Below are 21,734 nucleotides of genomic sequence, written 5' to 3' on the forward strand. Positions count from 1 at the left end.
TGGGGATAGGATTACTTGAGTGACGTGGAAAGCATAGTAAAGGATGACTCATATCAAACTAAAGGATGCTTTGTGAAAAACAGGGCCATGAGTGCCTGCCTACCTATTAGTTTGTGGCAAAAATAGAGATGATTTATGTAAAAACATTTTGTAAAGAGTAAAAAAATTACACAAGTGGTATTTTTTAAATTGTAGGTATCTTTTATTATATGTCACCACTAGTCAACAATATCTATTGAATACAGACACAAGTCAAATTCCAAACATTCACTAGGGTATCAACTGGATACAAGAAACCCCCCTTCCCTTTGGTGGGAGATCTTTAAAACAATACAAAACCTTGACAATATTAGTATTTTCCTATTATCATCTGTTAGGCAGTTCTAATCCACTACCTGACAACTTCTAAATGTAATTTTAGAAGAGAAATAATTCGAGGGAAAAACAGTATTTATTTAGGGAGTGATAAAAGCAGACAGGAAATTTCTTATAGTGGGGATCACTATTGTATTTCGCTTTCCTAAAAACAATTTTACCCTAAAGCTAAGATATGAGGTTATACTCTCCGCCGAATAAAATGCTGATAGCTGAAAGACTGCTTCTGAGAAACTGCCTCCTGAATAACTGTGGGGATGGGGAGGAAACCCCGTGTCTGCCGAGGGCTGTTGTACCGCTCAGAGGCGCAGGCTGCAAGGCCCCTCAGTGCATGTGGCCACACACAGGTAGCACGGGAGGAAGGGAAAAAAGAAACCATCGGATAACCCAGAATGTCACCATGACAGTCGGACCTGAGTCATTAAAAGAAGTGTCATTTCATTCTTGTCTTACTCTTCTAGTATGGCTTTCTCTAATTTCTTAAACTTTCTCAGTTCGACAATTAGTTCCCAGTATTTGAGATAGAGCCACATGAGTCTCCCATTTTGGCGTTTGTTGGTGTTCCAGACATCACCACAGTAGGTATCATGCTTAAATATGTCGGTCAAGCCAGCTGCCATTTCTAGGTCAGCAGCAACTGGGTCAGTGGATGCTCGGACCAGTAAGTTCTTCTCTATCTCCAGCCGCTTGCTGCGAGGGAGAACCAGGCTGCAGTAGATACTCTGTCTTTCTGAAAGAGCGCCTTCAAACTCTTTCAGCAGCAGCTGGGCCCTCCTCTGCCAGTCTTCCTCCTTTTCCACGCAGCTCAGATACGCACTTCTCAAGGGCTGCAACTGCCGCTTTTCTTTCATGACCTGAGCCCGTTCCTGTTCCAAAAGCTTCTTTTCTTCCACCAATTTGCGTCCCTGAACGATAAGGGCTTCTCGATAACTAGTCGTTCTGTTTTGTTCCTTTTCAAGTTCCAAAGACAACTGAGCAACGGCACGTCGGTTCTCTGAGATCATGGCATGGTACTTGGCTTCAAGATCCCGCTGGAAAGCAGCCGTCCTCTGACGGTATGCTTCTCGCTCTTTTTCTATTTCTTTTTGGGACTCCCTAGACCAAATCCAACCTGACATGAGTAAATTGAGGGAGACAAACACACATAATGAAAACCCAGAGCTGAAGTTCTGTAATCTTTAAAGAAAACATAAAGCAGCTAAGACATGATTTCAATAAACTCTTACGCCCTGAGAGTTACAAAAAATATACCACTTTGTATGAAACTATATAATAAGCAAAGTTCTCAAATCAGATAAGGGCTCCCAAAAGATGAGTATGACAGGCTGAAAGTAAGGAGTCCCCCTTTCAGTCTCCTAATTTTCCATGGCCAAGAAAAACCCACTGCTTTCTTTTGCTCTCTACTCTAGCCACAGTGCCCCCACATACTATTGGCAAGGTTTAAAAATTAATATAGGTTATTTGTTGAAAAAAATAAATATGGGTATAATTCAAATATTGTTGGCCAGGTTAAAGTAAATTTCAAAATGTGTCAGCTTTGCCTGGTCATCACTAGTAAATAGCTGAAGCCCCAGATGTTTGATTGTTATGACAGGGTTACATAAAAGTAAGGTGGAGTGAGAAGTTCAATGTCAAGACATGGTGTCAATGGGCTAGAGTCCGGGTGGTGAGCCTGACTTCCATGCCAACCTGAAAATAAGGAGGCAGCACCACCCTTCTTCTACCAGAGCACTGCCTAAGAAGTTAGGCAAAAAGGTGTGAATGAAAACCACTCTCATAACATAATATCCAAGATGCTCAGGTTTCAATAGAAAATCACTCTTCATACCAAGAATCAGTTAGATCTCAAATTGACTTAGAAAAAGATAATCAGTAGCCCCAGCCCATTTGGCTCAGTGGATAGAGTGTTGGCCACAGACTGAAGGGTCCTGGGTTTGATTCCGGTCAAGGGCATTGTACCTCGGTTGCAGGCTAGATCCCCCAGGGCAAGGGCAGGAGGTAACCAATTGATTTGAGTTAATCCATTTTTATTTTATTTTTTGTAAAATGTAAAACTAAAACTTTAGGAAATATATAGGAGAGAATCTTTAGGACCTAGGGCTAAGCAAGAGTTCTCAGACTTGGCATGAAAAGCATGACCCATAAAAGAAAAGTTAATAAACTGGACTTCATCAAAATTAAAACTTTTTCTCTGTGAAATACTCCATTAAGAGGCTGAGAAGACAAGCTACATACTGGAAGAAGATGTCTGCAAACCAGAGATCCAACAAAGTACTAGAATCTAGAATATAATAAAAACTCAAAAGTCAATATTAAAAAAGTATCCAATTAGGAAATAGCTGAAAGATAGGAACAGACCTTTCATGGAAGAGGATACACTGATGGCAAGTAAGCGATGAAAAGATGCTCCACATCACTAGCCGTTAGTGAAATGCAAATTAAAATCCCAGTGGACTATCACTACACACCTACAAGAATGGGTGAAGCAAAAACAAGTGACCACACCAAATGCTGGCGAGGATGCCAAGAAACCGGATCACTCACACTCGGCTGGTGAGAACGTAAAATGGTACAGCCACTCTGGAAAACATTTTGGCACTTTCTTAAAAAACTAAACATGGACCGACTTTCACGGAAGCTGACAAAATTAGGTGGTTTTTATGACTCAGTGATCTGCACTGTGCCTGCTTCTCCATGAGACTAAATCCAGCCCTAAGGCGTTGACATTTAGAAGTTCACCAGCCTGCCATCCTGCAAAACACTACTTAACGCTTGGAAAGACTACCTGTTGCCTGTGGCGAGGATGATGAACTTGGTGAGTGAATTGAAAGGTTTAAAGTTACAATTACTAATGCTAATGTAATAATTAGTTTTGAAACTGGAAGAAGCCCAGAAGGGACTTTCATTTTCCGTTTGTTTTTCAGACTCACCTCTAGCTTTTATAGCTTTTCAGAGAAACCTTTACTTCTTGCTCTGGGACTTTTGAAATGATGCTTCTGTCCCTGAGAGGGGTTGAGGAATATTTTATTTTTTCTTCTTGGTCATCTTGCTTAGGTAATGTGATCAGAGAATTCTTTTAACTGCATTCTTATAAGGATTCTCCAAAGTGTAATTACATGGTTGAGAAATTATATTGCAATATAAGGGTGTTAACTAGACCCCTAGAATAGTCTAAAAGTAAAGGCAGATAAATGATGTTGATAAACTCTACTCCTGTCAACCTCCACTTCCTCTATGCCAGCTTGTGAACCTGAGAAATCCAGGCTTGTAATAAAGCCTCTCCATAAAAAGTATCACTGCTGCCGAAACCGGTTTGGCTCAGTGGATAGAGCGTCGGCCTGCGGACTCAAGGGTCCCAGGTTCGATTCTGGTCAAGGGCATGTACCTGGGTTGTGGACACATCCCCAGTGGGGGATGTGCAGGAGGCAGCTGATCGATGTTTCTCTCTCATCGATGTTTCTAACTATCTCTCTCCCTTCCTCTCTGTAAAAAATCAGTAAAATATATTTTTTAAAAAAAGTATCACTGCTAATAGAGGGAAGCTTTTGCTTTTCTTTTACTTGGATATTCATTTTCTCATATTCTTTTTTTATCTATATATATTTTTATTGATTTCAGAGAGGAAAAAGAGGGAGAGAGAGATAGAAACATCCATGATGAGAGAGAATCATGGATCGGCTGCCTCCTGCAAGTCCCCCACTGGGGATTGAGCCCACAACCTGGGCATGTGCCTTTGACCCGAATCGAACTTGGGACCTTTCAGTTCGCAGGCCGACGCTCTATCCACTGAGCCAAACTGGCTAGGCCATTTTCTCATATTCTTAATGCCAATGCAGAACCATGGGATATGACAAAATATAAAACCAACTTCTAAATATCAATTTATCATGTAGTGATAATTACAACTGATTGGTGACAGGTAATGTCCCCAAAGTGGTGCAAAGTTACTTCAAACCAGAGAGAACTTCTGGCCAGGTGACCAGGTTCCACAGATGAAGTTTGCCAAAGACTGAACGCTAAACATTAAGCAGACATCCACAGCTGGTGTGTGGTCTTTTGTTTTTTTGGCCCATTTTACTCTTCCCTACCTCCAGTCTTTATGAGGGCAACTGAAGCAAGGGAACCCGCTTCAGAGCAATAAAGCCTTTGAAAGGAAGACAACGGTTATTAATACCCACGCCACACAAAATGCTCTTAAATATCTTGTCATATTTATAAAACCCTCACAACACATCAAGTAATTCGGATTTGCTACCTCCCATGGACAGGGAAACTGAGGCTCAGAGAGTTATTTTCCCAAGACACACCATTTGGGATAAAACTTGGGCATACACTTGCATTTGTCAGGTCTCAAAGCCCGAGGTCTTTAGACTCTGCACCATCAGCCCAGAAAATCCAACTCAGGAAAATTGTGACTTACGAAAAGCAGCCAATCCCAACATGGGAACCAACAGGGCATAATTCCATTTGCTTCCATCACCCCCATCATCCCTGTAATTGGGCCGGATATTCCAATTTGGAGGGTCATTTAAGTTATTCATGAAGATAGACCTGAAGTAAACAATAAAACCATTAACCATACAAAAGGAATAAAACACATCTGTCACAATTTTATCATCTACTTGGCTCATAGGCATCCTTTTTTTCCTTCCAGAAAACTTTACTCGGACTATGTATGTGTTGCACATCACTGCATCTTGTAGGATCAAAAGAAGAAAGCAACAAGACCTCAGATAAAAGCAGCTCACAGTATTGTGGGGACAGACATGTCTCAATAACTGAAATAATGAGTAGAAAGAGGAAAGTGCCTTAAAAATGTTTAAAATTATGGTGGTACATTAAGATAAATAAATAGGAAGGTGTCAAAAGACTGGCTGCTTTAGGAAAGGTGACAGGCATTGAGGGCTGAAGCCCAGCAGCTTGCAGACCTTTCTGCCAGAAGCTGGTTTCTCTGCATCACCAGGCTGGGGCCTCATGTTAATATGCATTCGGCACGTCACTGAGTGCCTACACTAGGTTGGGCTTTTTCACAAAATACAGTCATGAAGGCTTTCGGCCTGTTTCTATGTTGACAAATCATAGACTGATGACAAAAGAAATAGTCAAAGGATAGTTAAGAAAAAAGAAGTTCAACTCGATTTTGAAAAATCTTAGTGGGTTTTTCCAATAAGCACTTGTTTAACACCTAAAAACCTAAATTCTAATAGGCAATAAAGAGGTGCCAAAAAAATATGGCTCAGGACTTCAAGTTAACTTTATGGTAACCATGGAATAAAAAAGTTATACTGAACTGCATGACTTTAAAGAACATGTGGGAAATGCAGTGTTCATTCCTTCGGGGCCTGGGGCCTGTGGAAACATGTGATTCTAATAAAAGCAACGTAGTCCTACATATAGACACAGGTGAGGCACAAATATATTCTTCATGGCCTTATTTACTAGTAGCAAAAATTTGGAAACAACCTAAATGTCAATAAAATTGGAACGGTCGCTTGTAAACGTACTCAAAATATTCAAAATTATGTTGCACACAACTGCGCCCCAAAATGATCTTAATAGTAATCGAAAGTTATGTGAAAAGCGGGATGATGACCATACTACTTCTGAGTATGCTATTATTATTCCCCCGCCGCTTCCTTCCACAAAAGGTCTCAGACATCTCATAACAGAAACATCATCTGGACCGCTGGTGACATCAGGCGAGTGCGTAAAGGCACCTAAGCCCGGAGCGGAACCGGACCCTGCTCGGGTCTTCAACCCGCTCACCATGGGGGCTTCCACAGGAAAGACTCGGCCCGCTCCCGAACACAGCCCAGCCTCCAGCTTCCCGAGCGCGCGGAACCCATAACCTACCCCCTAGCCGGGAGCGCCGAACGAGGAATTTCAGTACAGCAGGGTCCACGAGTCCTCTCTGCGCAGGCGCGGTGCCCCTACACTAGCCCCCGCCCCGGGTCCCCGCGAGGTGCGCAGGCGCAGTTTCTCTTCCAGCCTGGACCCCGGGGGCAGCGTGGTGCGCAGGCGCAGTGTCCTCCCGCCTCGACCCTGGGCGCGGCGACTTGCGCAGGCGCGACTGGCGCGGCTGATCGCGGGGACTGGTGAGACTGCGCAGCGGAAGCTGGACATGTCGGGGCTCCGGGTTGCGTCGAAGCTGCTGCGCCCCAGACGCCTGGGGCTGACCGGGACGGTGAGTCAATACCGCGGGCCGGGCCCGGTCCGTCTGGGCTGGGGCGGGCGGGGCCGAGGTCTGCAGGTGGTCCCTGCAGGCCAGGGTGGAGCTGACGCTGGAACCCCGCGCCCCCGTCTCTAGGATCTGCACGGGCTGGGGACGGCCCGCAGACCAGAGCGGGTAGGACCCGCGGGGCCCCCCGAGAGGGTCGGACACCATCAGGGGGGCAGCTGGACTTTTTGTGAAGCCGGCCGGGCCGCGTCCCCGTGAAGGTCATATGCTCCCGCGAGCCTTCTCGGGATCCCCTTCTGCCCGGGGTGTGGATGCCCCTTGGGCCAAGGTCTCCTGGCCTCCGCACCCCGCACTTGAAGGAGAGGAGGCGGGCCTGCCCAAGGTCACGCCGGCAGGTAGCGGCCTGCCGGTGCCCCAGGCCTTGGAATCCCCAAAGGCCCGTAGAACTGGGGTGGAGGCGGGACCTTGCGTTTGGCCGCAGGCGCCGGCGGGGCGGGGCACCGCCTACAGTCCGGACTGATCTCCGCAGCCCCTCGGTGGGGCGATGTTGCAGCCGAAGCCCCGGTGGGGTTCGAGCCCGTGCTCCCCGCCGGCCCCGTCTTTGCCGCCTAAGGCGGGGTGAGGTGGAACGCGTGTCTAACAGCCGCACTTCGGCTTGCCTTGCAACTGTTTGCAAAATCTGGGCTCCTTTCGAGAAAGCGCAGTTGTGTGTCCACACCGAGGCCTGGCAAGTAAATTTAGGCCCTTCGTTTTGGGTTTTGTGTCTGGGCCTTTGTGCACACGTTTGAAAATTGGACGAAGAATGTGGACACACCGACTGCAGAACCGCATTTGGGAGAGGGCGCCGGACGTTCGTGTTCCTGCGCTACCTGCGGAGGCCGGGGTCGGGGAGGAGGGTCGGGGAGGACCCGCAGAGGGTCCCTTCCGCTGCTCTCCGTGCCGGGTTTGTCAGACGTGCTCTTTGCAAGTCCATCCTCAGAGTCCATCTTTCATGGATTCTCTAAGCACACTAAATTTAGAGCATTTAGTTGTTGGTTCTTTTAAATTAATTTGTTCACCCACCTACTTAGTAATTTAATTTCAGCGTAAAAGTTCCAGTAGGAACCAAGGCATTCAACAGTGTTGACATGACGTATGTCTGTAATTATACCTGCAGTTGTCTTCTTGAAAGGTATATATACTAAAAAAATGACGTTAAATATGAGAGGGTTTAGTCAACCATTCATCCTATCCTGCCAACACCAGAAAGCATTTTATTTTATTTTACAGAGTGACGGGAAGGGAGGAGGGGGAGAGAGAGAGAAACATTCTCCCCCACCCCCACCCCTACCCCCACCCCCGGATGGGCCCTTGACTGAGACTTGAACCCCTCGACCCTTTGGTCCCAGGGCCTATGCGCTGACCACTGAGCAACCTGCCAGGGCCAAAATATTTTAAATACTTGCAACGTGCTTACTGACCAGAGGCACCTCCCACCCCCCATTTTGGGCTCTAAAATACAGGTAGGGAGTCCAAGTGAAGTTCATAGTCTGTGGAGTATTTTTAGTCGGCCAAACATGAGCAGGCTTGTGCTTCTTACTTGTTAGGTGAAATGGCAGATTGGTAACTGGTGGTGATTGAAAAAGGGCTAAAGTGTCAGTCCTGAACCCTTGCATTCCTTGTGCAGACTAAGACCCTCCAGCCTGTGGAATTTCCTTCACCCATCACCTATCCTGTGTCAGTTTATGAAAACAAAAGCTGTTCTTTATCCAGGCTGGGCTAGAATTCTGGCTCCAGCTTATAGCTGAAAATGGGTGAGGTTCTAAGCACAAGAGGTCAGTGTGTGTAAATCTTTGGTATTGATTGGAAGTGATGTTCTTTGAAGTCACCAATTAGCTGCCAGCACTTTACTTACCTTCATTTTCTCCTTGAATCTTCACCACTCTCCCGTGTTTAGGTAGTTGTAAACATGATGGCAACATAGAGATAGTAAAATTGAACAAGGTAGGCCTATAAAAGATGGCCCTGATGAAGATAGGTTTTCCTATGGAAATTAATTCTGCCCTCAAGCAATATATTTATTGGAGATTAAGACTGGCAAGAACAAAAGCATCAATTTGACAGAACAAAAGAAAGAGAAATTTATGATGCCAACTGAGACATGTCCATGCAAAGTAGATGATGAGGATAATTTGAATCAAGTCCACAGAGAAGTTTTCTTTATCTCATTTTGTACAATTCTGTGATGTTTCCAAGTCATTTAATATTTACAGATGCTTTCAAATTACAGAATTATCAAATCTGTTTTGCCTTTATTTCCTTTCCAGTTGTCCTAATGGACTGACACAATTAGAACTGCCCAGACTTTGAGACCCTTGTCCTATCTAAGCTAACTTATTTTCTTTGCATTTATTGTTCTGAATATGTTTTAATGGTGTGTCTAAAATTACTTTATTTTTTCTTGGTGTAAAAGAGTGCTAATCCCATAGAGTTTTGTGTCGTGTATAATGTTTTTCCTGATTCACTTGAATAATTATGGTTTGGCTTTTATATATAACCTGGATATTCATCTTACTTTGGAGTTCCAGATATTTTTTTCCCCCCAAGGTCCTTAGATAGGAGGGAAAGTACAGGATCTGGAGTTAGCCGGGCAGACCCAAGTCCAAAGCTCAGGTACCCTGGATAGATTCAGTTTCTCTGTGGGGTTAATGAGGCCTCTGATGTAATATGTGAAATCTGTGTGTGTGTTCATTTCAGCCAGGACCCACAGCTGGCAGGCTGTGCTCAGTAACCTTGTGAACTATATTATAACCTTGTCAGCTGTATTTTAAGCATCCCTGTTTTTAAATTTTTAATGAAAATAATTACACATAGTTGTTAAAAAAAGAAAAAGTCAATGAGTGCAGAAGGCCTTATAAATGAAAAGGAGTGAGACACACCACCCCCACCACCCCTTTCCACAGACCTGTTCCCCAGTGGAATCAATTCTAAATTGTTTCTGGTATTGACTCTTGGTATTTACCTCCTTTTCTCTAGCTAACATGCAGGTGCATTTTTATCCATTTTAGACATGGACTTTTGCTGGTAAGGATTTAGTTTACTTAAACCACAGTCTCAGCTCTCCCAATATAGTTATGCAATCACTTTTCAGATTCTCTGTTGGCTTCTTTTGTAATTGTATAGATTATACTTGCAAATGAGTTTCTTGTTCATCATTTGTAGGTTCTATTAGTTGAGGATTTCCCCCACTTTGCTAGATTGATGATATCAGTATCGCTACTCTTCTCCTTTCTTTGCTCTCCCATTTACCTCCTAATTCAGTCACCTATACTATTAAAAGGTCTGAGTGTTCCTTTTAGTTGTACCTTAGGTAGATTTCCCTATTCTTCATGCTGCCCTGTTAGAAAATGTTTGATGGTTCTCTTAAAAAAAAAATTTAGTAAGTGGCACAAAATTAGTTTTATCTAAAGGCAGAAATTGGGTTACAATTGGACTCTCCAAATTCTACAATCAGATTTAAATACAAAAGTTAGTGTTACTATTTTCCACAGGGAGACAGTGTAATCATTTGTTGAAGATTTCATTATAGTAGCTGCCCCTTTTTAAGTGTGTTTCTTTTTTTTTTTTTAATATATTTTATTGATTTTTTTACAGAGAGGAAGGGAGAGGGATAGAGAGTCAGAAACATCGATGAGAGAGAAACATCGATCAGCTGCCTCCTGCACACTCCCCACTGGGGATGTGCCCACAACCAAGGTACATGCCCTTGACCGGAACCAAACCTGGGACCCTTGAGTCCTCAGGCCGACGCTCTATCCACTGAGCCAAACCGGTTAGGGCTAAGTGTGTTTCTTTATTTAACATGAACATCCAAATAAGTACTTAGGGAATCTCACTGTTCTGTTTTAACTTTGTATTACAAAATGTATCATTCTTATTGGTACTGTTACCTATATCTATATTATAGATATCTAATTACCTATATCTAAAATTATTTCAGTGACTTAATTCTTTGTTAAAATATGATTTTGCCATTTAAAAAATTAAATTGAAGCAGAGGAATTTTGTTCTTTTTAATTCATTTTCTGAAGGAAAAAACTAAATTGCCCTATGTCAGTAAAAACAAATGTTCTTAAAAATAAATTGGAGAAGTTAAGAATATCGCTCTTGTAAGTTCATCTCTATTTAAAAATACAAGAAGCTACTTTGTAATTGGAGCAATGAAAATAAACTCAAATATATGTGCCGGTCATCATTCAGTCTCAGGGTTAGAGGGAGCTTTAAAGGTAGAAGCCACCTCTGACTTCCTCACAGGTGGTTAAGCCATCCAGCCCGGCCTGAGTCCTTGCATCTTAGGGTAGCGGTTCTCAATCTGTGGATCTCGACCCCTTTGGGGGTCGAACGACCCTTTCTCAGGGGTCGCCTAAGACCATCGGAAAACACATATATAATTACGTATTGTTTTTGTGATTAATCACTATGCTTTAATTATTATTCAATTTGTAACAGTGAAATTGGGGGTCACCAGAACATGAACTGTATTAAAGGGTCGCGGCATTAGGAAGGTTGAGAACCACTGTCTTAGAGCAAAGTCCACTTAGTTTACAACAGCTCAGTGAGAGTTCATTTTGTATTTTGTCAAATTTTCTTCCCTATAATCCTCACTTGTTTGCTCTACAGAATAATTTTTTTAACCCACATAGTAAATAACTTCTCTTCTAAATTGCAGAATACTTGAAGGCATCTCTCATATCCCCTTTTGTCATTATTGAATGTACTTATTTTCTAAAACTGTTCTTTAGTTTTGTTAATCCTCACCTGAGGATTTTTTTTCCCATTGATTTTTAGAGAGAGTGGGAAGGAGGGAGGGAGGAGAGAGAGAAACATCCATGTAAGAGAGACATGTGGGTTGGATACCTCCCACACATGCCCCAAGGTTGGGGTCACGCCAGGGCTGGGGATCAAACTTGCAACCCAGGAATGTGCTTTGTCCCAGAATCTAACCTATGACCCTTCCCGTGTGCTGACCGGCGCCCTAACCACTGAGCTGCCAGCCAGTTGCTGGCCATTTTAGTATATGAAGAATGTTGCTTCTCATACTCCACTGTGATTTCATTAATACCAGTTTTGTGTAAATGTTTATAGGATGGGACCTTTAAGCCGAGACTTGGAGAATTGTAGAGGTTCCCTAGGGATCGGCCAGGAACAAGTGTCCAGGTGCTGTGGTGTAGATAGATGAGAGGAGATGTGGCTGAGGCCCAGTGCCAATGCGGAGAGCGGCGAAGCATCGCTGGGCCTGGAATCCTCAAGTGTACAGTGCAGAGATAACGGCCCTGGTGCCTCAGTGTCACAGCCACCAGTAGAGCCTGTTCTAGAGCATTGATCTGCTACAAGGTCCCCTGTCTTCCCAGTGAACCGCAAAACCTCACAGACGGGTGTAGCTTCAGTGATTCAAAAAAAGTGCTTCCTTGTTTGCAAAACTACCACTTACGCAATGTAGATGTCTTCCCCGTTGTCCATTTAAAGTAACATAAATTCAGAAATTAATGTGAAAGTATACCTTGTTCATTTCCTAGCTGAGTCAGTAAGTATCCTGTTTGGAACTAGCTTCATCTAGAAGTAGTTTCCCTAAAGTGTCAAGTCCCCTTTGGGCTTGTCTGAGTCCTTAGCCCCTGCTCTACCCTTCAGGTTCAGTACAGGCTCCCAGGTGAGGTTTCTAAGTGAGGGGGAGCATCCAAGTACATACATAGGTTAACAACTCAGGAGAGGAAATTTAATTACCAGCCCCCTGTTTCTTCAAGATACTTAGTGCTCTCCATCCCTCTCTCTCACCAGCGGCCGTTATCATCGGGATCCCGTGGTTTTGACTTCACTGTTGATGGGAGTAAGAGGTCGTCTGCTAAAGTTTCAGATTCAGTAAGTTCATGACTTTTTGTTCCATTATAAATTATTATCTTGGCTTAGAGGGGTAGTGATCTATACCAGTTTTTAGTACATTTGGTTAATACACAAGTCTTATTTAAAGAAAAAAATTCTCGTTCCAGTGCATGCCCAGATTATTTTGTAGTGTAGTAATAGTTAATGTATTATAAATATAAACATAGATACTAACATTTTTTTCTTACAGCTGTTATGTAAACCAGACCAAAATTTAAATCAAGTAAAGCAGCAAAATGAAAAAATACAAATGACAAATGAGCAGTGTTTACGGGGGTGGAAGATGACACCCTACTCCACACAGGACCCTGGAGGCTCTTTTTTGTTTAGTGGGTTCATCTGCTCTCTGTGGAAGAGATGGAAATTTGCTTGCAGGTTCTTTTCTCATAACTCACAATAGTTACTGAGTGCTAGTTGGCACCTTCTCAGTTAGAAACGCAAACCTGGGCCTGAAATGGAGTTGTGGTCCTTGGTTCTTCTGAGGTCACCCAGGTGAACTGGGATAAGCTTATCTACATGAAAACAGTATTTAATTTTAACATTTTCACGAGAAGCTTTCAGATCACAGATGGAAAATCGTGATCACCATATTATAAGCTCAGATTCATTTAAGCCTATGTATATAGGTATAAATAAAAAAAGATAAGTAAAATGATAATTAAAAAGAAAAGCCAACTTTAGAATTGGTATTTTGGTCTGTGTTGGTGCTTTCCTTTGCATCCATACATCTCCCTGCTTGGAGGTGAACCTTTACATTTTCAACATTCCAGTTAATGATGGTTTCCTAGCTCCACAGGATAGATGGCTCTACTTGGTATGGGCAGAGCTGGCCCCTTTCACTGAGGGTGTGCCCACCATATCTCAGGATTACAAGTTGTAGGTATTCGGCCTCACACAGGGGGAGGCTCTTTGGGCATTTGCTCTTTTGTGTTTCTTTCCATTCCCTTTAAGACAGGGGTCCTCAAACTTTTTAAACAGGGGGCCAGTTCACTGTCCCTCAGACCGTTGGAGGGCCGGACTATAGTTTAAAAAAAAAACTATGAACAAATTCCTATGCACACTGCACATATCTTATTTTGAAGTAAAAAAAACAAAAACAAAAATACAAAATATTTGTATTTGCATGTGGCCCGCGGGCCGTAGTTTGAGGACCCCTGCTTTAAGATCTTTGACTGCAGCTACAGGCTCAGTGTTTGACATATTTGAATGGGTGACTGACAGGTGAATTTTTCTTTTCCAGATTTCTACACAATACCCAGTAGTGGATCATGAATTTGACGCTGTGGTGGTTGGCGCTGGAGGGGCAGGCTTGCGAGCTGCGTTTGGCCTTTCTGAGGCAGGGTTTAGCACCGCATGTGTTACAAAGCTCTTTCCCACCAGGTCCCACACTGTGGCAGCCCAGGTAAGAGAAAAGGACTCTCTCAGTGCTTTTGGCACCTACAAGGTACTGTGCTGTCCAGACTCTGCCTGAACAACTTCCTGCCACAGGCCACCTTCCCACCATGCCCCTTGCATCACTTAGCTCACTCCCTTAGGGATCTCTGCCCACACTACCCCTGCTCATTGCCTGGAACCTTGTCATTCTTTTTCTGCTCTAGTCACACATGGTTTTCTCTGACCACTCCACTTACATCCCCTCCCCTCTTCTTGGTTTAACTTTCTTTGTTGCACTTAACAGTCTGAAATGAGTTTGTCTCTAGGCTAGTTTTCTTTTTTTTTTTAATTATTTTTTTATATATATTTTTATTGATTTCAGAGAGGAAGAGGGAGGGAGAGATAGAAACATCAGTGATAAGAGAGGATCATTGACCGGCTGCCTCCTGCACACTCCCTACTGGGGATCAAGCCACCCTAATCTGGAGCAGCCTGTATTCAGTGTCCAGCAGCGTTCTTCAGGAACTTAGCTGTCCAGATACTTTGTTCTAAGCTATGCTTTGTAAACTAAAGAATTAATATATACCTTTGGAGAATATGTTGTCTAAAAGGAAAAATACAAATAGATAATTCTAAATAATATTGCAAAATATGTTCAGGTAGTACGGTTTTAATAAAAAGAATAAGGAAAGGATAGCTCAACTTGAATGTTGGTTCTTGAGGAAAGAGAGGTTTAATTGAAGGACAAAACAGGCAACGGCCTGAGAAAGTCTGAAGAGTACTAGGAATGCCCAGAAGACCAGGCATCTGTGGCCCTGATTCTTACTAAGAGTAGCAATAAAATAAATAACACTTATGCATGCACTGGGCCAAGTATTTTTTGTGATATTTTAAACCAGCTTTCTGTATCTGGCACTATAATACTTAACATATTTTATCAGAATTGCGTTTGAGTTTTTAGTTGGAGAAGGGAGGGAGGAAGTAACAAGGTTCCTCACTGTCTGCCAGTGAATCATTTTGTCCTAACACATAATTTGGGAAACTGAGGCACAGCAGCACTAAGTGGAGAAGGAATTCCAATGTGGGTGTGCTTGATTCAGAAGTTGCGATTGAATAACAATTGGAAAAAAGAGAAGTTAGGAAATGTGCCTTTACTTGTGAAAAAAAAAAAGATTATCTAAAGAGGAGGAATCCAATTTTAAGTTGTGGGGGGAAAGGGCGAACCTTAACATTTGTCCCTGTGCTAGGTTTTCTTTTTTTTTTTTTAATATATTTTATTGATTTTTTACAGAGAGGAAGGGAGAGAGATAGAGAGCTAGAAACATCGATGAGAGAGAAACATCGATCAGCTGCCTCCTGCACATCTCCCACTGGGGATGTGCCCGCAACCCAGGTACATGCCCTTGACCGGAATCGAACCTGGGACCTTTCAGTCCGCAGGCCGACGCTCTATCCACTGAGCCAAACCGGTTTCGGCTGTGCTAGGTTTTCTGTGCCTCTGAGGGGTAGAGGTAGTGGGGATAAGGCAGGGATGGGGTGACCATGCACAGCAAATGGAAGAGAATGTGGGGGGTGTGACTTTTGAATTTGGAGTGTATTACTTGGCAGTAAGTGCTTCTCATCTTTAACACATGTCTACAGATTACTATTACAAACATTTTGTCATAAAATTATCCAGACTTGTTGAGTACCTTTTATGTGCCAGGTTTGGTAAGAAGGGTTGCACATGTAACCTCTCACTTAGTTCTCCAGATAACTCTTTGAAGAGGTTAACTTCATGACCCGTTCACAAGACTGAGGCCCAGGGATGCAGTAACTTGGCCCACAACATTAGCTTGTTAAGGGGAGGAAGCGTGATTTGGAATCTGTCATGCAGGGCTGCCTCCCTCTGCTAAGGAAGGTCCTGGAATTGGTCTGTAGTCAGATCATTCACGGATAGTTACCTCATAAGTACTCAGCTTCCTCCAATTCCAGTTCCCGGGGAGGGGCCAGGGAGAGATGAACCTGGAAGATGCCATGGGGCTCCCAGTTGTAGCTCATAAAGTTGCTTTGTGTTTCCAGGGAGGAATCAATGCTGCTCTGGGGAACATGGAGGAGGACAACTGGAGGTGGCACTTCTATGACACCGTGAAGGGCTCTGACTGGCTGGGAGACCAGGATGCCATCCACTACATGACAGAGCAGGCCCCCGCCTCTGTGATTGAGGTAAGGTGCTCACAGTCTGTTTCTAATGGGATTGAGGCAGGTGTGGTCAGCAGAAAAGGATGGTGTCGAGCCAATATAACAGGGAAATATTTTCTGCTATTAACCATGCAATTAATTTAACAAGGAAATTTCTATCTTTTCTGAAGTGTTGACCTTTTCATAGAATATATTAGTGTTGGGTTTGCAGATTTAGGTTGAAGTTGCTTGAAATAAATTAGCCATGAGTATCTTGATTCCTCTAAAGTAATAGGTGTTTGTTTTTGTTTCACAGCTAGAGAATTATGGCATGCCATTTAGCAGAACCAAGGATGGGAAGATCTACCAGCGGGCCTTTGGGGGACAGAGCCTCAAGTTTGGGAAAGGTGGACAAGCCCATCGTTGCTGCTGCGTCGCTGACCGCACCGGCCACTCACTGCTGCACACGTTGTATGGAAGGGTGAGGCCGCCCTGGGTGCCCGGGGTGATGGGACATGGTCCAGTCTGGCCAAGCATGTGATGAGCCGAAGACAGGCCACCCTGGGGATGTGTCAGAGTATCAGAATGTCAGCCTAAGGAGTGTCATAAAAAGCAACAGAATAACGGTAGGCCATGTGTAGTAATTGTTAATTGGAAAATATCTATTTTAGAAAACTAAATTGATAATCATTACATACCAGGTTTGAATTTGTAATCTGTCACACTGAAAGTATAAGAGCAGAGCACGTATTTTAAGGCCCTTTTACCACCTCTGAGTTCATGAACTGATTGATTTAATAGACTATTAAAACTGGACTAAGACTTGAGGGCTAGCAGTCACTGGATAATCAGGATCAACCTCGGCGTGGCCCAGTAATCAATATTCTGAATAATGTTGATTCAGAATAATCATTATTCTGAACTCTTGTTTATAAATGGGACAGGCCATTGATTTGCAAGTATTAGAACACCAGCGGCTTTTCTGGCCAAGTGTGTTGACAAATATGTAACAGGACCTGCTCATCTCATGGAATTGTGTGTCACGTGGGAAGCTAACAGTTTCATGAGAGACCCTCCCATTAGCCAAGAGGACTGTCAGATCCAGGGCCTGAGCCACCATTGTCCAGTAGAACCTTCTGCCATAGATATATGCTTATCTGGGCTGTCCAATCCAGCAGCTTCCCACCACATGTGACCATCACAAATGTGGCTGATGTTCTGAGGGGCTGAAAGTTTTGTTTTATTTAGACAAATGTGGCTGCATAGGGCCAGCAGATCCCGTATAATTCAGCCTAGCCTAAATCGAGACCCTGTGGTCTGTGGGCCCCAGCTCTAGTGTCAAGCTGCGTGTGGTGCCAGAGAGCCTGTAATGCCTATTAGGATGTGTACAAATAAGGGATATGTTAGCACATTACCAGTCGCTTCTGGAGTCAGTCTCCTCCTTGCGTGCACTGACGTGTGTGCACCTTTTTATGTTTTGTTTATACAGCCAGGAGTAGAGCCCCTTTTGTGTTTCACGATAGTATCAGCACTGGGTTGATGTGAGTTGGCATCTGTGACTTGTTTCCAGCCTGGTACTCTCCCAGGGTTTACCTGATCTTTTTGTTACATACCCCACATCAAGGTTTTTAACCAGTTCACATAAACAGCATCGCCTTATATGTTGGTTTAACACCCTAAATGGGGGCTCTATTTTTGTTTCTGTTTTAGTCTTTGCGATATGATACCAGCTATTTTGTGGAGTATTTTGCCTTGGATCTTCTGATGGAAAATGGGGAATGTCGTGGTGTTATTGCACTGTGCATAGAAGACGGGTACATCCACCGCATCAGAGCAAAGAACACTGTTATAGCTACTGGGTAGGAATCTAATTTTTATTGTATTTAATTTCTCTATAGGGAAGTTGAGTTTCAGAGGTCCTTTATCCTAATAAAAGTAGAGGCATTTTGGACATGTGGTTCAGACACAGGCTATCACTTAGCCTGTGAGGGTAATCACCTTTGCCAGCCTCAGTTCCTCCTGTCTCAAGAGGGCAACGATATCATCCGCTTTTGAGGTGGGCAAGAAAGTGTCTTACAGTTTGCAGTGGGGTGGGGGGGCCCTTGGAAAACTGAGGCCTAGAGAGTCACATGACACTTCCTGGAATAATATCTCCTTTGCTTTAATGGATACTGCTGTGTTTTTTAAAATATATTTTTACTTCAGAGAGGAAGGGAGAGGGAGAGAGAGAGAAATATCAATGATGAGAGAGAATCATTGATTGGCTGCCTCCTGCAAACCAGGCATGTGCCCTGATCGTGAACAGAACCGTGACCTCATTGTTCATAGGTCAACACTCAACCACAGAGCCATGGATACTGGATACTGTTTTATACTGACTTCTCAGATAGATAAATGCTGTTTGTTTATTTGATGAAAATAAGTAGATTCCATTTTATATCATCAGTCTCTTATTTTAACTCTTTAAAAAGGTGAATCCATAAACATTTAAAAATTTCATTATAAAAGTGATATATGCTTATTATAAGAGGAATTGCTCAAACAGCACAAAAGTACTGAAGTCCAAATGAGAGTACCGTCTCTGTCCCAGGCTTCCCTCACCGTTGCCCAGGTGTGTGCAGAGGGCACCTGTGGTGGTGGGTAGGCTGCTGTCCACTGAGGGCTGTGAGAAAGGAGGTTCCCATGGGGCGCTGCATGCAGTCACCACTCTCTCTCTGCTGGCTTATCTTTTCCAGAGGCTATGGGCGCACCTACTTTAGCTGCACGTCTGCCCACACTAGCACCGGAGATGGCACTGCAATGGTCACCAGGGCAGGCCTTCCCTGCCAGGACTTGGAGTTTGTTCAGTTCCACCCCACAGGTAGGATGGGGCTACTTTCCTGGAACTGAGGCTTTTGTCTTTTAAGCACTCAGTACTCATGGAATGCTTCCTGCAGTTCCTATACAAACGTCCCTGCTTTCTCATCTCTCGGGTCCTAACTTGTCATTTCCTCAGGAGACTTTCCCAGCTCCCCCAGGGTAGTGGAGGTCCTGTCTTAGCCATACCTGGCCCAGGTGTACTTATCCCACTCGTAAAGCAGCAATTGTTCAGTGTCCCTCACCACTGGGTTGTCAGCTCCGGGAGGTAGGGGCAGATCTGTTTCATTTACTGCTGTGTTCTCAGTGCCTGGCACCTGGTAGGAACTCAGTCAGTATTTACTGAAAGTGAGGGGAAGAACATGTGACTAGAAACGTGTCATGGGCAGATTTCAGTTTGTAGGGAGAACATCAGGCTGCCGTAGTAACTGAGTGCCATCAGGATGCAGCTCTGACATGTAGGGATCCATGAGGTGCTAACGAGTGAGGATGCCAGTCATGGTGGAGATGAACTCATCTTGGGTCATCAGACAGTACAGGTGTGGGATTCAGAAGGGGTGGTCTCGGCTGGGGTTGCAGGTTTGAGAGAGTTGGGGAAATGTTATCCATAAAGGAATCTGAGAATCTCTCTTGGGAGATGAACTCATCCTGACCTTTTCTTTCTGAGTTGCTTTTCTGACCTGTCAACAGAGGAGACTTCACATATGGTGGCAGTGGCCACCATGCTAAGAGCTACACCTGTGTTTTCTCTTTGCTCTGTCAGTATGTTCTTTCTGATCCCTGAAAGGGATTAAAAATAAAAAAAATGTATTAGGTGGTTTTATAATTATTAATTTTAACTAAATCAGAGTAAGCTCTATTTCTCATGCTTCCTTTTCAATGTGTGAGAAATAAACTACTGGAAAAAATGCCATTGAAACTAGGAACACGCAGGAATTTACATTCTTTTAAAAGCAAGATGACTCTCGATGTAGGAGTGAAAGTGTTAGCTGTAAAATTACATTATGTATCTGTCTCCTTTGTTAAAACTGAAGCATGGTGTGGCATTCCTCATTTTCATTACATTGAGGGACTGAGTTGAGGTGAAGGGTGTGCACCTTGTGTGTTGCCAGGCATGACTTGGCCTCTGTCCTTCCCAGTTGGATGTTGGGCAACTTACTGAGCTTTAATTGTACTTTTGTAAAAATGGGGATAATATTACCTGGAGTCATTGGGAAACTTAGAATTGTACGTAGCAAGTACAGTATAAGTATTAACTATATAATAATTACTATTGGTATTTGGTTACTTTAGATACAAATGTTCCAAGCTATTTTTTTTTTTACCTCAACTAGTCACCACAATTTCAGTGTGCAAAAGGATGTTCAAAAATTAAAAGCTGAGATATTTAACATACACTTAGCTATGCTGAAAGGTTAAAATGTAGTTAAAATTACTCAGCAGGGCTGTATCATTGTGCACTGCAGCTGTCTTTCTTCCTCACTCAGTGCTTTTGTTATTGAGAAACTTTGTACTTACTATTCCTTAACTTTTCTTCTGTCTTACTCTGACTTTAATGTCCTTTACATACCCTTTGCTTCCCTCTCCCCCCAGATATCTTTTAGAAAATACTTGCATAGGTCTAGCATCGACAGGTTATAAATATTCAATTAATTGGGTTCTTTGCAGGCATCTATGGTGCTGGTTGTCTCATCACAGAAGGGTGCCGTGGAGAGGGAGGCATTCTCATTAACAGTCAAGGCGAGAGGTTCATGGAGCGATATGCCCCAGTGGCCAAGGACCTGGCCTCCAGAGACGTCGTGTCCCGGTCCATGACTCTGGAAATCCGAGAAGGAAGGTCTGTGTGGTTATCTCCCAATGTGCCTGAGTGCATGTGCAGGCACGCAGAGCCTCCTCTCTCCGGGGGCTGTTGTTCATGTCTACATTTTAACATGGGCTGGTATGGCTTCTGTGTGAATTGCAGCACCCACCCCCACCTCTGCCTAGGCAGGCAGGCTTTTGCCTCTGCTACTTCTGACTGTTGTCTGTTAGCTTATATCTCTCTAGAGCAGTGGTTCTCAACCTTCCTAATGCCGCGACCCTTTAATACAGTTCCTCATGTTGTGTTGACCCCCCAACCATAAAATTATTTTCGTTGCTACTTCATAACTGTGATTTTGCTACTGTTATGAATCATAATGTAAATATCTGATATGCAGGATGTATTTCCATTGTTACAAATTGAACATAATTAAAGCATAGTGATTAATCACAAAAACAATATGTAATTATATATGTGTTTTCCGATGGTCTTAGGCGACCCCTGTGAAAGGGTCGTTTGACCCCCAAAGGGGTCGCGACCCACAGGTTGAGAACTGCTGCTCTAGAGGGTTACATTTTGAGAAGTTAGCCAGTTTTTTTGTTTTTGTTTTTCTAAATTCTCACCCAAAGATGATTTTTTTAAAATCTTTGGAACATAATTTGTGTGTGAAAGTATGCGTATGTGATAGAGACAGTGTTGGAGAAGTGAGACATGACACCCCCAACCTGAAAATAGTGTGGGAGCCTTTGGTGTTGTATTGTGTTTTAACCCTTGTTTGGGGACCTTCAGGTGTGTGGGCTATTCTGATACTTTGCTGTACTGTGGTGACACATCAGATATCTGCTGGTATGACCTTTGGAGGTTTTACATTTTTCCATTAAAAAATGAGAAGTCAAATGTTACTTGGGAGTATTTGGCATAAAAGGGCTTTCTGATGCACTTACCAAGGAAAGCGTAGCAAACTGTGAGCCCTGTGAGGCCAGAATGTGTGTCTGTGTGTTGTTCATGGCTGTGTCAAATGTATGGAGTCCACCCTGGCCCATAGTAGGTGCTTAGAAAAGGAGAAATGAATGG

General features: G+C 43.5%; 2 protein-coding genes across 3 annotated transcripts in view; one reads left to right on the forward strand and one right to left on the reverse strand.

Moving 5' to 3' along the window:
- Positions 1-178: 178 nt before the first annotated feature.
- On the reverse strand, positions 179-6,371 carry CCDC127 (coiled-coil domain containing 127). The gene is made up of 3 exons (XM_006081434.3): positions 6,229-6,371; positions 4,796-4,926; positions 179-1,486 (listed from the first exon to the last, which is right to left on the reverse strand). The coding sequence occupies exons 2-3, from the start codon at positions 4,914-4,916 to the stop codon at positions 825-827; spliced, it is 783 nt and encodes a 260-aa protein (XP_006081496.1). The 5' UTR covers positions 4,917-4,926; positions 6,229-6,371; the 3' UTR covers positions 179-824.
- Positions 6,372-6,411: 40 nt separating this feature from the next.
- Positions 6,412-21,734, forward strand: part of SDHA (succinate dehydrogenase complex flavoprotein subunit A) — a 28,618-nt gene continuing 13,295 nt past the window's right edge. The window contains exons 1-8 of one of the 2 annotated variants that reach the window (XM_006081433.3): positions 6,412-6,559; positions 12,368-12,448; positions 13,710-13,871; positions 15,905-16,048; positions 16,320-16,484; positions 17,714-17,862; positions 18,739-18,863; positions 20,528-20,696. In XM_006081433.3, coding sequence (XP_006081495.1) covers positions 6,497-6,559; positions 12,368-12,448; positions 13,710-13,871; positions 15,905-16,048; positions 16,320-16,484; positions 17,714-17,862; positions 18,739-18,863; positions 20,528-20,696 — 1,058 coding nt within the window. In that variant the 5' untranslated portion in view covers positions 6,412-6,496. Of the gene's footprint in view, positions 6,560-6,849; positions 7,285-12,367; positions 12,449-13,709; positions 13,872-15,904; positions 16,049-16,319; positions 16,485-17,713; positions 17,863-18,738; positions 18,864-20,527; positions 20,697-21,734 lie in introns of those variants that run through there. The other variant, XM_023751736.1, reaches the window with a different exon arrangement.

The sequence above is a fragment of the Myotis lucifugus genome, unplaced genomic scaffold (genome assembly GCF_000147115.1).
Source record: "Myotis lucifugus unplaced genomic scaffold, Myoluc2.0 scaffold_0, whole genome shotgun sequence".
NCBI classification, from domain to species: domain Eukaryota; kingdom Metazoa; phylum Chordata; class Mammalia; order Chiroptera; family Vespertilionidae; genus Myotis; species Myotis lucifugus.

Bases quoted from the DNA above. Each gene is read 5' to 3' on its own strand.
- CCDC127 (XM_006081434.3), bottom strand. From the start codon at position 4,916: ATGAATAACTTAAATGACCCTCCAAATTGGAATATCCGGCCCAATTAC. The intron at 1,487-4,795 runs GTAAGTCACAAT...TACTCATGTCAG, and splicing joins GTTGGGATTGGCTGCTTTTC to GTTGGATTTGGTCTAGGGAG.